At 38.2% G+C, this 16,402-nt stretch overlaps 1 protein-coding gene across 1 annotated transcript in view; it reads left to right on the forward strand.

The window, feature by feature from the left end:
- The window catches only part of oxt (Xylosyltransferase oxt), a 355,491-nt gene extending 340,693 nt beyond the window's left edge, over positions 1-14,798 (forward strand). Inside the window, exon 16 of the mRNA XM_067136675.2 lies at positions 14,488-14,798. Within this exon, the coding sequence (XP_066992776.2) occupies positions 14,488-14,494 (7 nt within the window). The 3' untranslated portion in view covers positions 14,495-14,798. The remainder of the gene's footprint in view (positions 1-14,487) is intronic.
- Positions 14,799-16,402: the final 1,604 nt, after the last annotated feature.

Raw genomic sequence — 16,402 nt, forward strand, 5'->3', positions numbered from 1 at the left:
TTTGGATTGCGCAACACATACAGCCAAGATGGAAGGATAATACTTCACGTATCCGGCAAGAAATTCCAAGTGAACTCGCTCGTGGAATTACAATCATTAATCAGGCAATATGGTGAAAGCAACATATTAACATTGTGCATTCTATGTAGTTTATTTATTTTTAATTTAGTACATGTGAATGTTTGTGTTTTTGTGAATCAGCTGGTCACTGTATGTATGAGGAAATTAAGGTAAGCCGCATGTTTTACATTCCTTTAGCATGCTTGAGTTGCGAAGTGCTATTGAAAGTCCACCTCCTTGCTCCCTCCCTCACCACTCAGCACTCCTCTGTAAGACAGACCTCTCTCTCTCCCTTCACAGCCCTTTCACTGGAACGTACGTCTGGAAGGCCTCTGACCATTCCTCAACACTTTCTCCTTTCTATTCTACCCAATACCATTTTAGAGAAGGAACTGATGTCATTTAATTGCTCCCTGTTGTATGTGCATGTCAATAGCCAATCCATCATTGCTCACCTCGACGAACTGAAGACAGTATTTGAAGACAGTCCAATTCATGTTGCTGCTGTAAGCGAGAGTTGGCTCTGTACTTTGATCCCTTCAAGCATGGTTGACATATCGGGCTATGATATTCACAGGCATGATCGGATGAATAGACAAGGTGGTGGGGTTGCCCTATATTGTAAATGCTCAAGAGTAGAGTTGTTCACACGTCTACTCCTGCTGTAAAAACAGCCCCTGAATATATGTTTGTAGAGGTGCTTGTCAATTCTGTAAAAGTACTTGGAGGTGTAGTATATAGGCCTCCTGAAGCAGTGCGAAACTTCCATGACATAGAAGACAGCTTACTGAGACTGCTACCATCATACGAGCACGTGATACTTTTTGGAGACTTTAATACAAATTTATTAACCCAGAACAATGACGCCTTACGACTACAAAATATTTCTAAATCCTGGGACTTGACTATATTGCCCCTTAAACCACGTCCATACTTCCACTATTTCCGCTGATACATTCATAGACCTAGTAATAACAAATAACTCCCAAAAATCTTTCACCACAGTCAAGTATCTGTTCCTGTCATATCTGAACATGACCTCATATACTTAGCATACTCTCTTCGTGTGCCGAAGTGCTGAGCGAAATATGTAACTTTTAGAGACTTTAAAAGAATGAATTTAGTACAATTGAAACAAGATGCACAACTCTGCCCCTGGTATGACATAATGATGAAGAGTGACATTGACGAGAAAGTGGAAATATTTAATTCCCATTTACATGAATTGAACAACAAACATGCACCAAAGTGTAATGTGTGAATAACATGTCCACCCTGTCCTTGACTGACTACTGATGTTAAGACTATGATGAAAGAACAAGGCGCACTACACAGATGCTATAAGCAGACTCAACTAGCTGACATACATGAGCAGTACTATGTTCTTCAAAACTGAATTAAGCGTGTAATTCGTAATAAAAAATTTAATTATTTCCAGCATTTAAACAAAAACATTAACACTGGTTCCACATGACGACAACTTCAGTCACTGGGTATTGGCAAAACCACTTGCTAAGCATACTGATCCTGAGATTTCCTTTGATGAATTAAATACATATATCTCCACGGAACGTCTCTCTCCTGACACAACGACAGTACAAAACACCATTGACAATATATTAAGGCAGCAATCTCCAGTCCGTCCTGTATTTGAATTTGATACCATTACAGAACATGAAGTAAGAAGGGAAGTTATTTCAGTTAAATCTCACGCAACAGGAGCTGATGAAATTCCCATTTCATTCATGACTTACTTAGTCGACATAATATTGCCCATTATTACGCATTTACTTAATACCTGCCTTACTTCAGGCAATATCCCAATTAAATGGAAAGATGCACTTATTGTGCCTGTCCCAAAAAACTCTCCTGCAAGTAATACATCTGACTACTGACCTGTCTGCATCCTCACAGCACTTTTTTAGGTTCTGTAGAAGATAATGCATAAACAAATAGTTAAATACTTGAAAAAACATTCTGTACTTGATCCCTTACAGTCTGGTTTTAAGAAAGGACACAGTACTGCAACAACACTATTCAAAATCACAGATGACATTAGATGGGCTATGGACGAACGAAAACTGACTATACTTATCCTTCTAGACTTCAACATTGTGTTTGACACTGTAAATATAGACATATTGTTAGCTAAGTTACAAAAACTTCACATGGCTCATTCTGCTATTCAGCTCTTGGGCTCATACCTCAAAAATAGACGACAGCGAGTTGTATCAAACATGAAGACTACAGAATGGAGGACTAAGCTATCTGGTGTTCCCCAAGGGTCTATTCTTGGACCTCTTTTATTCTTAATCTATATTAATGACATTTCTCCTCATCTGAATGACTGCAACTATCATCTTTATGCTAACGATCTTCGGATATACTCACACTTTAAAGTCTCCGACATTGACAAAGCAATCCACCATATGAACTCAACTTTAAATTCAATTAGCTCGTATGCTAAAGAGAACTGCCTATTAATTAACCCAAAGAAAATGCAAGCAATCATAATAGAACAATCTAGGCTTTTAAATACGCTAAACATCACACAGCAGCCTAATCTCATGCTCTATGGTGAAGCTATACCTTTTCAGAAGTCTGTAAAAAACCTAGGCGTTGTCATAAATGACACATTAAACTGGAATGACCATATAACAAGTGTCTGCAGAGGGGTATATGCATCTCTTCACCCCCTAAAAATGAAACAATCCATTCTTCCACACAGCATGAAAATAAAACTTATTCAAACTCTCATTTTTCCAATAATTTATTACTGCGATATCGTATTAACCGATGCAACTGTAGAACAAACTATGAAACTTCAAAGGGCTATGAACTCTTGCATACAATTTATAGTTTCTTTGAACTTTAGGACACATATTTCCCCTTATTATGAGAAGCTATCCTGGCTGAAAATCGATCAACTAAGAAATTTACATACTGCGACACTAATTTTCGACTTATGAATGAATCTACACCTGAATACCTATCCTCACATTTTAACTTCCTCTCATCTATCCATGGACATAATACCAGTTCGACTTCTACCCTTATGATACCGGTTAATCATTCATCTGCATACAGCCACTCTTGCCACGTGTCTGGGGCAAGGCTATGGAACACTCTCCCTGTCAGTATACATAATAGCACTTAAATAGTCTCATTTAAACGGTCTTGTTGAGATTTCCTCTTAAATACGTGATCAGCTTGTATGAATGTTAGTGTGTTTGAGTGCAAGTATGATTTAGAGCTATTGTTAGGTGATGCAGATAGGCTAGATAATATTAATCATTAAAAATAACTATTATAATCTGTTATAATATTACTCCATTAATTTAGGTTTTTCCTAGATACTGTTAATGTTATTTTTCCAAGTTATGTGACTCTGTACTGTATGTTGTGGTTAAGTGTAAGAGAGGGCCGTGAGCCCTAACTTCGCCACATACAAAGGCATAAAATAAATAAATAAATAAATAAATAAAAACGATTATATTTGAGAGCGTTGCGATGTTCGGCGTATCTTATGACAAAATTGTGGCCTGTTTGACCTATATAGCTAGAATTACAGGATTGGCATTCTAATTTGTAAACTCCGAAGTTCAAATATCTATTATTAATGTTATTGTTTGTTATTGTTGACAGTGTGTGGATTGAAGATGAGTTTGGAGTTGGTGTGGGAAGTTCTATATGCTATTTTGATACTGTGTTTTTTTTTAATATTAGATATTTCGTAAATGCTACTATTATTGAAAGTGAATGTGGAAAACTTTTCTTTAGGAGCAGAATCTTTTTCTAGGGTAGTCTTGGGCCTGCTCTTATATCTACTGATGATTCTGCTGATGAAGGTTCTACTGAAACCATTGTGTTCTGCAATATTGTAAATAGTATTAACCCTTATCACTCGTCTGTCGAGTGAGGACCGACATTACGATATTTCTGTTCCAGTCGCACGTCGGGGGAGACCCAACATGACATTTTATCGCCCACCGCTCGTCTGCCGTCTCTTAGCCGAAAAAATACACGATGATATACTGTACTGCCATCTTTTGGTTCCGCGTGGAATTTTGTAGAATCCAGATGCTATTTGACAGTCAGTCAAAAATCTATTATTTAGACGGCAGTGTAGCCGTCAGCTGTCCTCTCACGCACACGAATGTGCTCTTCTGGTCATATATATGTTGTATAGTCTGCGCACCTTTCAGCGATATTTCTTTGTACGGGGTTGAGGCGTAAGGAGGGAGTTCTCCCGGTTCCGGTAATGGAAATGAAATGAAATCTGAATTTAATCGATAATATGATCGATCGATATGAATATTCTAAACCTGTATTATCTTAAGCCAACAACTGTGTCATACACACCATAACATTTCTCGATGCGAATCTTGTTCGTAGCATGAATTCTATACTTTGGCTTTGCTGTGTAAATAACAACCGTACTAATATGTAAAGTGTATGCCAGATGTCGCACAGCGATGCATAATGTATAATATAACTATTTAAAATAGTTTATTTGAATCCGCCTTGATCAATATACTCATTAAATGAAAGAAAAACTATTTATTAAACCAAACATGTTTTGGGAAATCTCAACCATTCCCTTCCTCAGTGGTCAGATCAAAGAACAAAACAATATCACACAATCTTTTGTTTTACAATTTAAAGAAGTATTGTCCTAATACACCATATCAAAGAGTAAAAAGAAATGTTATAAAAATGATCAATACATAAAATTTTGGTTGAACTGAATGAGAATACTATATAAATTTAGGATCTTCAAATTTTTCTTCTTTTTACTCCTTAAATGATCATATGCTAGTCTATACAGTGGGTTATCTTCTGCACTTCTGTCATTTAAACTTGATTCAAAATTATTTTTTTGTGTAAGGTAAATTTCTAAATTTTCCAAAACATTCAATAATTTTCCCTTTTTGGCCAAATGTAATAATTTCATGTCATTGGAAATGTCAGTAAATTTATGATTTATTTCAATCATATGTTCTACCATTGCCAAATATTTACCTTACACCAAAAAAAAAAAAAAAATTTGAATCAAGTTTAAATGAGAGAAGTGCAGAAGATAACCCACTGTATAGACTAGCATATGATCATTTAAGGAGCAAAAAGAAGAAAAGAAGAAAATCTTGAACATCCTAAATATATAGTATTCTCATTCAGTTCAACCAAAATTTTATGTATTGATCATTTTTATAATATTTCTTTTTACTCTTTGATATGGTGTATTAGGACAATACTTTTTTAAATTGTAAAACAAAAGATTGTGTGATATTGTTTTGTTCTTTGATCTGACCACTGAGGAAGGGACTGGTTGAGACTTCCCAAAACATGTTTTGGTTTAATAAATAGTTTTTCTTTCATTTAATGAGTGTATTGATCAAGGCGGATTCAAATAAACTATTTTAAATAGTTATATTATACATTCAGACTAGTCAACACGGACCAAACACAATATTAACCTATCATGGTTAAGTTTGTTAACAGCGATGCATAAGCGATTCAGAGTTTGTGTTTCAAAGGTGCCAGTACTAATCTCGAAGATACCCGAGGTACACTGATTCAGCACTAGGGTGTCCATGTATCACTTAAAAGGTGCGCGTACTATATATGTCAGGCAACGCACGAAACCACAGTAATTTCGCACCTCTGCTCCTAATGAATATATCTAATAGCATTTCACGATGCCTAAAAGTGAACTGAAGATGGTCTGTTTGTGTACCGTAACCCAACATGTACCTGATGCTGACGGCTGGCACAATTATAAATCAACAGATTCTGATTTCAAGAAATCGCCGTTTACAGTGGTTTTAGCCTACAAACTACCGCAAGGTATGAAACCACAGACTGAATAGAGTTTTTCAATTGATTTTTAGCGATAATTTGTGCACTGAAATTATTAATGAAACCGATCGGTATGTGATTAATAATAATGCAAAATAATTTGTCTTAAATTCCACATATTGCTTTTATTTGCTCCAGTATAGCTTGCTCTAAACGTGTATAGCTTAACTACATCATTTAAAAGCAAGTGCTTTCTCCAAAATCGTGAAAGATGAATACAGGTCAAATAAGATAAAAATGTACTTTTAAAATACGAGTAGTAGAGACAACACAGAGAACTTTAATTCGAGGGGTAAGGGTTAATTTCTTTTTTGTAATTCTTGCAAGATAAAGTAACAGTTAATACTCTGAGGACCATGGTACTGTAAGCTGCTTTCTTATGTATGTCTGGGTGCACAGAGGTTTGGTGGATGGTATTGATGGTGTGGGTGGGTTTCCTGTATATATTAAAGGATAAAGTGTTGTTGCTGTTGCGCATAATGGTTAAGTCCAGGTAATTAAGGGCATTATTGTTTTCTGACTCTATGGTGAATTTTATATCTGGGTCAATGGAGTTGAGAAATTCAAGTACTGTGTTGCTTTTAGTAACGTGGGAAGACCATGGGGTCACCAGCTTCAGGAATCCTTGCGGATATTTACATCGATCATTTAGAACATTCTCACATCACTGGTAAGATTAATGGCATTCAACACTGGACACACTTTGTAGATGACACTTTGTTATTTTAGACTCACTGAGTTCATCTTGTTTTGAATTGTTATATAACCAAAATTTTGTAGACTAAGAGGTCTGCAACCTCGCTATGTGCACTTATTGTTCGTTTCCGTCTGTATCATTTGTTTTAATTTCTTTTCTTCTTAGGTTAAAACAGTTCTTAGATTCAATTATGTTTTGTATTAACCCTTGTTTTCACTGAATTTTATCGCAGCGAGTATGATAATGTAAATATTGTATATTGTGCTGTTTTTATTTCCAACATGTCTCGCCTTTGTTTTTTCATTTATTCCTTCATTATGTTTTATGGCACATTTTTAGCTTGTGTTATGTAAATTACTTCACACACACACACACACACACACACACACACACACACACACACACACATCCTTTTTCACTGAAGATGGCTCAAAAGAGTCGAAACATATTTGAATTTGATTACTCCATCTAATGGTGGAATTATATGATGTATTGAATTAGGAGGATACACTTAATTTTACCTTTGTAAAGTGAAAACTGTCAGTATGGAATGATTCTAGTATCTTGTTATCTTAACTGAAATGCAGTTATGTTGTTTTTACAGCTGGTGGATTACTATTACCGGTATTTTTCCCACTACATAGGACGGGGAATGAAAGTGTCCTTAAATGCTGAAAAATAAGAGGTTGACTACAATAATTTCTCTAAAATACTGTTGTTGAAACTACACCAGGGACTTCAATTGCAATTATTGTGATATAGGAATTTGATTATTAACTTTTACTCGAATTATCAAAGGTGCAAAGTACGAAGTATGGATGGGGACTTGGAACTACCAAATTATCGGAGTACAGTAATCAGCTGATTCTTGTATTATTGTTTACTCAGCTACCCTCTACTCTTTGATCTCATTGGAATGCAGCAAACAAACTTCAGTAATCCAAAGACTGTTGAGTAACTCAACAGTGAAATACCGTCTATTCTCTTTAACTTCTTTATTTTTAAATAGAGGTTTATAGGCGTATCATGTTATTTAATTGAATAAGTTATTACCTTTGTGATAGTTTGATTTGGAGGTCACAGAATCAGTTGTCTTGATTATGTTGTCCTACTAGGTAAAGCCTGTATTCTATAGTATTTCAAATTATGTTCATTACTTACCGGTATTTATTGCATAATGAAATTCCTGTTGCCACCGTTCAGGATCAAAGCTAAAGAATAATGATGTATTGAACCCTATTGGTCATTGTTATAGAGGCATGATTTTAGCCTGTGGTATCACGGACAATCAAGACCACCCTGAAGAACCTTAGAGATCCTTGTATTTTAATTTATTGCCTGGGAGAAGTTGAGTGGTGCAGTGCTCGTGGGAATGGAACAGCTAAATAATTAGGAAATCTCTGGAAACTCATAAGACAAATTTATGACCCCACGCCAAGCGAGTTAACACATTGCGGACCGGTCCCGAGAAAACTCGTGTTTGCCTAGCTGAGCGTTGCAGACCGGTCCCGAGTTATCTCGTGTTAGCAGCAGACCCAGCAGACTGAACTTTAGTGCTATCTTTTGAGATATACGGGAACTATTTGGAGGTCAAGGGTGATAGAACTCTGTTACGTATGGTTCTACACAATCGATAGTCGCATTTGTTTTCGAGTATTCTTCATATCGTAGATTTTCTTTGCATTTCTTGACAACATGTTTACAAAGTTCGAAGAGCCATGCAAGATGGCAGCGCCTAGCGATCGCACGTGTTTACACAAAGATGAAATTATTCACGAATTATGTGCTGATACAGGCTCCGAATATTAAGTGATGCTGAGTGTTTAGAGTTTGACGATGAAATATCTTCTAACGGAAATGTTTCAAGTGATGACGAGGCAAGGTGTGGAACTCGTGTAGCGCAGAACGAGTCGTAAGTTATATTTGTGTTACGGGTGTAAATATTCTAAATATTGTAAATAATGCAGTTTTTTTATGACGACTGGGTTATGGACAACAGTGAACCTAGGTTAGAGGATTGTGAAGGTGCTCCTGGTATAAAGGTATGGCCTAATGAATCTGGAAACATAGGACAAGTAGCAGGACTTATGTTTGGTGAGGAATTTTTTCAGTATGTAGCTGAAAAGACAAACTTACACTACGAACAGAAATCACATTCTCATAACTTATCCCCTAAAACACTAAAGTGGACTAATGTCACTAGCAGGGAAATTAAAATATTAATCCTCTGTGTATATTGATACGGCAGGTGAAGAAATCATGTCTGAAAGATTACTGGCCAACCGATCCCCTAATAAAAAGACCAATATTTCCGAAAACTATGAGCCGAAATAGATTTCAAGAAATACCCTGCATTTCAACAATTATTCAGGAAGGCCAATAGAAAAATACACACTAGTCCTTCAAAAGCTATTGAAGTTCTGACAGTTTATTTGTATGCATGCACTCCAGCTTAGAGGTAGTTAGAAAGTGGCCGGGAACAGGGCTGTGCATGGGGCGAACGGCACCCGGTCCGCAATGTGTTAATTTAGATGCAGGACGCTAAACCCTTTACAAAAGGTGGCGTGTCAACAAAGATTTGGAGCGAAAAGGAAATTAATTTATATCTTAAAGCACAGAAGAAATGCATTTAATCTGAGAAGGAAATTGCAACCTCCATAAAAGGAGCAAAATTTTGATATGCGACTTGGGCATAACTAAAAGTGCATATGCGAGATAAGTACTTGGCGCGCTTCTTGCAATGAGACCGTCGGAGGGAGAATATCGCGGGGAAATACGTAGCTTGGGCACGCGAGACGTGTTATAAATATGCAGCGGTGGAGCACTCGAGACCGCACTGCGACTGCGACGGTGTGATACTACTCCAGGAGGACATCGTGAATGAGATCTAAGCGGCGAGCTGTTAACATCCAGCACGACCTACCAGGGAATAGAATTTCCCTTCACGTATACGTGAGAAACATCGCAGAGAACGAGAGAGAAGCACAGCAAGCTGTAGCAACGGAGCAGCTATCGAGACAACCGAGCATCGACGCGGGGACTCCAGGAAGGCGGAGCTCACCACAATACCGGAAGAGACTGGACGACCTTCGCGGAAGCTGTTGAAGAATCATTCACCAGCCAGCATGGACCCAGCGATCTACATAACTTTGCAGATGGCAATGTCATCTGTCAACATGTACTAAACATCAGGGTTCCATAGAGAGCCGCCTCACAATGTCATCGGTACTCCCAGGTCAGACAGATCCAATTAATTATTAGCATGGACTAGATTAATATTAAAATTCAAGGTGGCGTCAGCCACGACAGTTATGTAAATAATGGTTTGTATAGGATAGGTATGCACAGACCTCGAACTCTGGACGGTAGATATGGTTGTATAATTTTATATTTTCACCTTGTATTATGTTTGTTTCTGTTCGCGGCATCTTTTATGCATTGGTCACGTTAGCTAGGTCTTTTTGCCAGACACGGGATTTCAGAAGCAGAGGATTTTTATTTCTTTGGTTATTGTACGTAAGTTTTTCATACTGGAGACAGACTCCTTGATTTGCACAGGTTGGCATGGCTGGAGGTGTTAGACATGGTGCGAGTGCTTCTTATGCACGGTAGAGAGAGCTAATCGCACGCATGAACGTTATATGACTGAGTGCTGTTGAGATGATGAATAATTTTGGTAGTGCCGGGGAATTGAACCCAGGCGTCATGATGAAAAGCCATAGGGAGGCAAAGAATATGAGAGTTATATGAATGAGTGCTGTTGATCTGATGAATAATTTTGGTAGTGCCAGGGAATTGAACCCAGGTGTCATGATGAATAGCCCTATGGAGGCAAAGTATGTGAGAGTAATATGTATGTCCAAGCCCTATGAAGGCAGTTATGTTATGAGGAGATCATTTCAGCACTAAGAGGTTAGATGTGTGTTTATGTAAGGGGGTAAGAAGTCCCTGTAGTTGAACAGCTGTGCGGAGTGTAGGATGGCGGGGATAAACACTCAGCCAGGTGATTTGTGCGAGGCAAGGCAGTCGAGTGTGACGTCATTGATGGGAAGATTTGGTCTCTGTCTGTGTGTTTGTTTTGTTTTCAAGTTCTTAGCGGGGAGTCGCCCTCGGCTTGTGACCTTGAAGATAGCGGCCTGTTAGGACCGCAGTTCGTTTGTTTGGTTTATATTTTCTTGTCTACTTAATCTCGCCACATGTTTATTTCGCCACGTATTGTTGGAGCGGGGATATTTATGGGTTTATTGATAAGTGTGTGTACGTTAGTTATGTTGGACTGTGAGCTTTCATCCAGTCCCAGTCTTGTACTGTAAAGCTTTGATTATGGTAGCGCATGGGTTCGAGGTCATGTGACGCAACATTTTTACGCACAGGAGATTGCTTTTTGATTTTTCCTTTTGCCCAAATAGTTCTCTTATCTTCCTATTTCGACTTATTCTGTTATTCCACCCTTGTTCCAGCCCGGCAGACCGATGGTTTTGTGACGAGGAGGTTCCCAGCGATATCAGATTGGAATATATCAGATATTCAAACTCTTTGTATATTTGATTTTGGATTTAAATTTTTGTAATAAATTCATCACCTTATTTTATGAATGCAGCTTGGTTTCTCGTATTTTGTCCATTTTTATTTTAGATTATTCTTACCTGTTATGTCACATTAAGTGCGGCCAGTATCCAGTATTCGGGAGATAGTAGGTTCGAACCCCACTGTCGGCAGCCCTGAGGATGGTTTTCCGTGGTTTCCCATTTTCACACCAGGCAAATGCTGGGGCTGTACCTTAATTAAGGCCATGGCCGCTTCCTTCCCAGTCCTAGCCCTTTCCTGTCCCATCGTCGCCATAAGACATATGTGTCGGTGCGACGTAAAGCCAATAGCAAAAAAAAAAAAAAAGTTATGTCACATATTCTGTTGGATATCGTAATTTCCCCTTTTGTTTCCATTGTATCCCTGAGATGTGCGTGACTGAGTTGCTGTGCGAGGATATGTGTTCAGGTAAGACTATGTGCACAAGCTCACGATTGTGGGAGTTTTTTCACTACTGTGCTCTGGGTTCGAGACCGGTATTCGCCTGGCCGGAACCACAGGGCCCTGTAGGGCACAGTATATTCAAGCAACTGCAATTAACTTTCACTCTTTCACAGTAGTGAAATAATGATATTAAAGTAGTATGCCATGTTATTTCCAAAGGTAAAAAGAGAATAGAACAAAAGGAAGAAAGATGCATGTTTTGAGTTTTTTGGAAGCAAATGTACTGTTTGATAGTTTAGATGCTACAAGTACCTTGTATTGACAAAGATTCAGAAAACTTCCTCTTTTTATACAATCTTTTCATTGATAATGTGCTATAGTGATAATTTATTTAGGCAGATCCCCAGATGTAGGGATAGCATGCTTGCCAGTGACATATGCTGGTATCAAGACGTGGGCTACCACTAGACTTAGGTTACCCATTTTCGACAGTGGTTTAGGGTTATTAATTTCATGTTGTTGGTCCGTATTGAACTGAGAATAATATATGAATAGTAACACAGTAAAGGTTTCCACCTATTCAATACTAATATGTATTTACAATATTATAAATTACATGGAACTAGTTTCGACCCACCTAGGGGTCATCATCAGCCATATTAAAGCATACATGAGTTTTGTCGAATCCTAAAACATGTTATTTTTAACTGTAATAATCTTATGGATTTATAATTTATAAAGTGAAGTGTGGTAATGAGATGAGAAATGTTAGTATGGTACAGGTGAGTAGTAATTAATAATAATAATACGAGGAATATATATACAAGGAAGTTTGGAACAAAGTACAAATGGGGTGCTTAGTGTTGTAAAAATATAAACTCATGAATATCAGTAGTCCTCGTACTAAAGAATACAATGTAAAATAACACATATAAACATATATACAAGTATGTACAAAGTCTGTAGAGTAAAAAGTGATACTCTTTTAATGCCGAGTCGGCTTGACACTGATCAGCTTAAGCAGAGAAATTAGGCATTTGGTGTATTAAAGCTGTGTTGACCGGCTGCGTTGTTGATTGTTGGACATGAAGTTATTTTTGAATTTCTGGTTAAGAAGAAGGTGGATACTGCGCGTGGATATATTAATTCTCAGTTCTGGGCAGAAACCAAATTGGACCTGTTAAAATGGAGAAAGCCAGTAAAAAACAAAAAAACACGGAGATAGGAAAAGGTTAACATAAAGTGAAAGGACGCTTACGTCGCGCTGCAGTGTGTGTAGTATTGCTGATGGTGTGCGACTGGTGGCGGGAAGAGAAGTGTGGGCAGAGAGGAGGGCAGGCGCGTGCGGGTTAGGAGGGGGTTAGGAAGAGTGGGGGCGGCTTGTGGCGAGGGGGGGGGGGGGGCCTTAAGGCAGGGCTGAAGGGTGCGGGAACGTGGTTTAGGGAACGTCAAGCCTCAAGCATTTTGAACTGCAGCCAATAGCCAAGAGAAAAGCCTGCTGTGTTGTCAAGGCTGCTTCACAAGCTACTGCCCTGGCCTCTGCCACTGTCAGTACTCAACACCTGATCAATCGAGTTGGTAGCCTAAGATTTAGCAAATTGAAGTCCAGCTTTGAAGCTAAGTGGATAGAATGCTTGCCTTTGGTCCGACAGTTCCGGTTCAATTTCCAGAATCAAACCCTCATACTGTTAATTCCCCTGGGTTGGGGACTGGGTGTTTGACTTCTTCGCCATTCATTTTATCCTCATTAGGTTACCACCAAGCCTATACAGATGCCATGCACCATTATTATTATTATTATTATTATTATTATTATTATTATTATTATTATTATTATTATTATTATTATTATTATTATTATCTTCATAATCGTTAAATAACAATGTTGAATTTTACAGCGGTCATACCCATCGTTAACTGGTTAATTATCTTCCTCGGATGATCAGCGGTGGTGTCCGACCCATGATCACGGGTTTGATTCCAGCCAACAAAAGCAAACACCAACCTGAAAGATTGCATTTCATTTTAGCAGATCTACCTATAAAAATAAAACCATATTACTCCTATAACAGCCAGGCCTGCAGTGTCTTCCTACAAGGATGTAGAAGTAAACGGGAGTGAAATACCAGCACTCTGTTATGTATATAATTAAGTCAGAAGGATGAGGTGAGGATGTATATAAGATGTTTAACGCATGGTTGATAGTTAATAGTGGCGATCTGACGGACCGAAGCCTAGCACACCTATCCCCCCGCCCGGTCCCCGCGCCGGTAGGCATACAGCAGCAAGCTGCGTGAGGCGAGTTGAGGGGAGCGGGACGAGAGTCTGGGCTGCAGTATCAGTCTCCGAAACCTTGTTCTCAGAAATACGTTGCTTAAAATATTATGTGCTTTAGATTTCCATCGCTCGCATTTGAGGTTTGGGCTTAATTGATAGCCTTGATAGCCCTCAGTATATGCCACTGATGCTTGCATCTTACCCAGAGGCTTGGATTCAATTCCTGGGCAATGCAAGGGTTTTAATTCTGTACTGAAGGCTGGAATGGGGTTCATTCAGTCTTGTGGGACCAACTGAGGAGTTGTCTGACACAAAAGGCAGCAGAACCTGTCATGAAAACTAAGCAATTCAGCTGAGGATGTTGGCATACTGACCACGTGGCATTCCATTATCTGCACGCCATCTGGGTAGGAAGTAGCCATCTTGGCAGATCTTTAATGTGCTGCATTTGCCATGGTTGTTTGTATTTTGTTTCTTTGAATAATTTATTTAAAAGCTAAATAGTTGCAGAATCATTTAGGATTATATAACTTACTGTACAAATAAATGTTTTGAATATTTATGGTGTGTTTATATCCATTGGGATATTTTTCATATATTACATATTACATTTTTTTTTTCAGGTGGTGAAAAGCTGTGCTGTGAAAACAAATACTCAAAATGCCATACAAAATTAGTGTGGTAAAACTCAACTCCTCATTATATTAATGCAATATTCTCAATGTGGTTAGTCTTAAGGAACTGTCACTGCAACAGAAGAATAATTTTCTTGACATAAGTCTTTTTTATTATGACAATGCTAGTATACTCTTTTATATGACTCAATATGCATGTTTAATATGTGTGAATAGAATGATGTTAGTATGCTGGGACAAGGACAAGACTGCTGTAAACATAGAAAATACGTATGCCAAATACAGTACTTCAGATTCTTGTTTGTGGTAGAAATCGTCAAAGTACCATATTTAGATTTATTTTTGTTTGCCAAAGAGTTATACTTATTTTTTATAATCAAGAGGGAAGTAGAGAGAACAGTATTTCTCATAAGATCAATTCCGTATAGAGCATCGTAATTTTGGATTGGTGGTTGGATTTGGGTTATATGTGGTGATCATCTCAATTGTTCTTGGTTCATGTAAAAAATGTTTTTTTGTACTTCCCGTCGATCCTTTATGTTTAACTACTGGAGTGAGTGAATGAGTGTGTGCATGTGTGCACGCCCTTTAGTCCCATTTCCTGATACAGGGTCAGGGATGATGCTAGATGCATCATGGCCCGATGCCCTTCCTGATGCCAAGCTCATTTGAGGAGCTAATGTAGATGAAATGAATCTTTGTTAGAGGCACCTGTTTCTGGTGAAAACTTTTGCCTAACTTTGTCATTTTTTTAAAGTTTTTAGTATATTTTTTAACTTTATTTTTTCAGTAATTTTGCTAAATTTTATTTCCACATTTCGGCAAGAAAAGCTAAACCATCGATAGTTGATAGCACATTTTTTGCAGTAAAACATCATGTATTATTTGTCCATATGTATACTCATGGTCAGAAGAATTTTAGTTGAAAAGAAAATGGGTAATAGATTTTGATACCAATATAAATAATCCGTTATTGGACATTAATAAATTTTCCAGCTAACTCATTCCTGGTTGCCAGCGTTTCACCCCCGTGTGCTAGGCTGGGCTTATCAGTTGGTACCTAGCACTCCTACCAAGACTCATGGCTAGTGCATACCGTGGAGGCCACTGCATAGGTTAAATGTAGCCACCGGGAGTGCCAATGCACTATGAGAGACTTTGTCTCGCTACAAAAAATTGATGCCTGCTTGGCTATCAGATGATACAGATGTTGATTCCCATAGGGAATCTGAAATATTTGTTCCGAATGAGTAAATTTATAATACCAGTATAAATGGTCCGTTATTGGACATTATAAATTTTTGCAGCTAACTCATTCCTGGTTGCCAGCGTTCCCTATGGGAATCAACATCTATATCATCTGATGGCCAAGCAGGCATCAATTTTTTGTAGTGAGACAAAGTCTCTCATAGTGCATTGCCACTGCCGGTGGCTACAATTAGCCTACGCAGTGGCCTCCACGGTATGCACTAGCCATGCATCTTGGTAGGTGTGCTAAGTACCAATTGATGAGCCCAGCCTAGCACACAGGGGCGAAATGCTGGCAACCAGGAATGAGTTAGCTGTAAAATTTATAATGTCCAATAACGGACCATTTATATTGGTATTATAAATTTACTCATTCGGAAGAAATATATCAGATTTCCTATGGGAATCAACATCTATATCATATTAGATTTTGGCCAACACTGAAGATAGAGAAACAGCAAGCGGGGCAACATCACCTGTTCATCTTCGAATGGATGTGACTTGTGACATCACGCTCTCACAAGTCGCACCTACTCAATTGGTATTTTCTTGTGAACTGATTAAGATGTTTTTATGATTGAACTTTCTGGCTATACTGGCTTTTCCTAATCGCGGAAAATACGGTAATTGTGTAGAAATATGCATGATGTAATCC

This window comes from Anabrus simplex, chromosome 1, assembly GCF_040414725.1.
Source record: "Anabrus simplex isolate iqAnaSimp1 chromosome 1, ASM4041472v1, whole genome shotgun sequence".
In the NCBI taxonomy this organism is placed as follows: domain Eukaryota; kingdom Metazoa; phylum Arthropoda; class Insecta; order Orthoptera; family Tettigoniidae; genus Anabrus; species Anabrus simplex.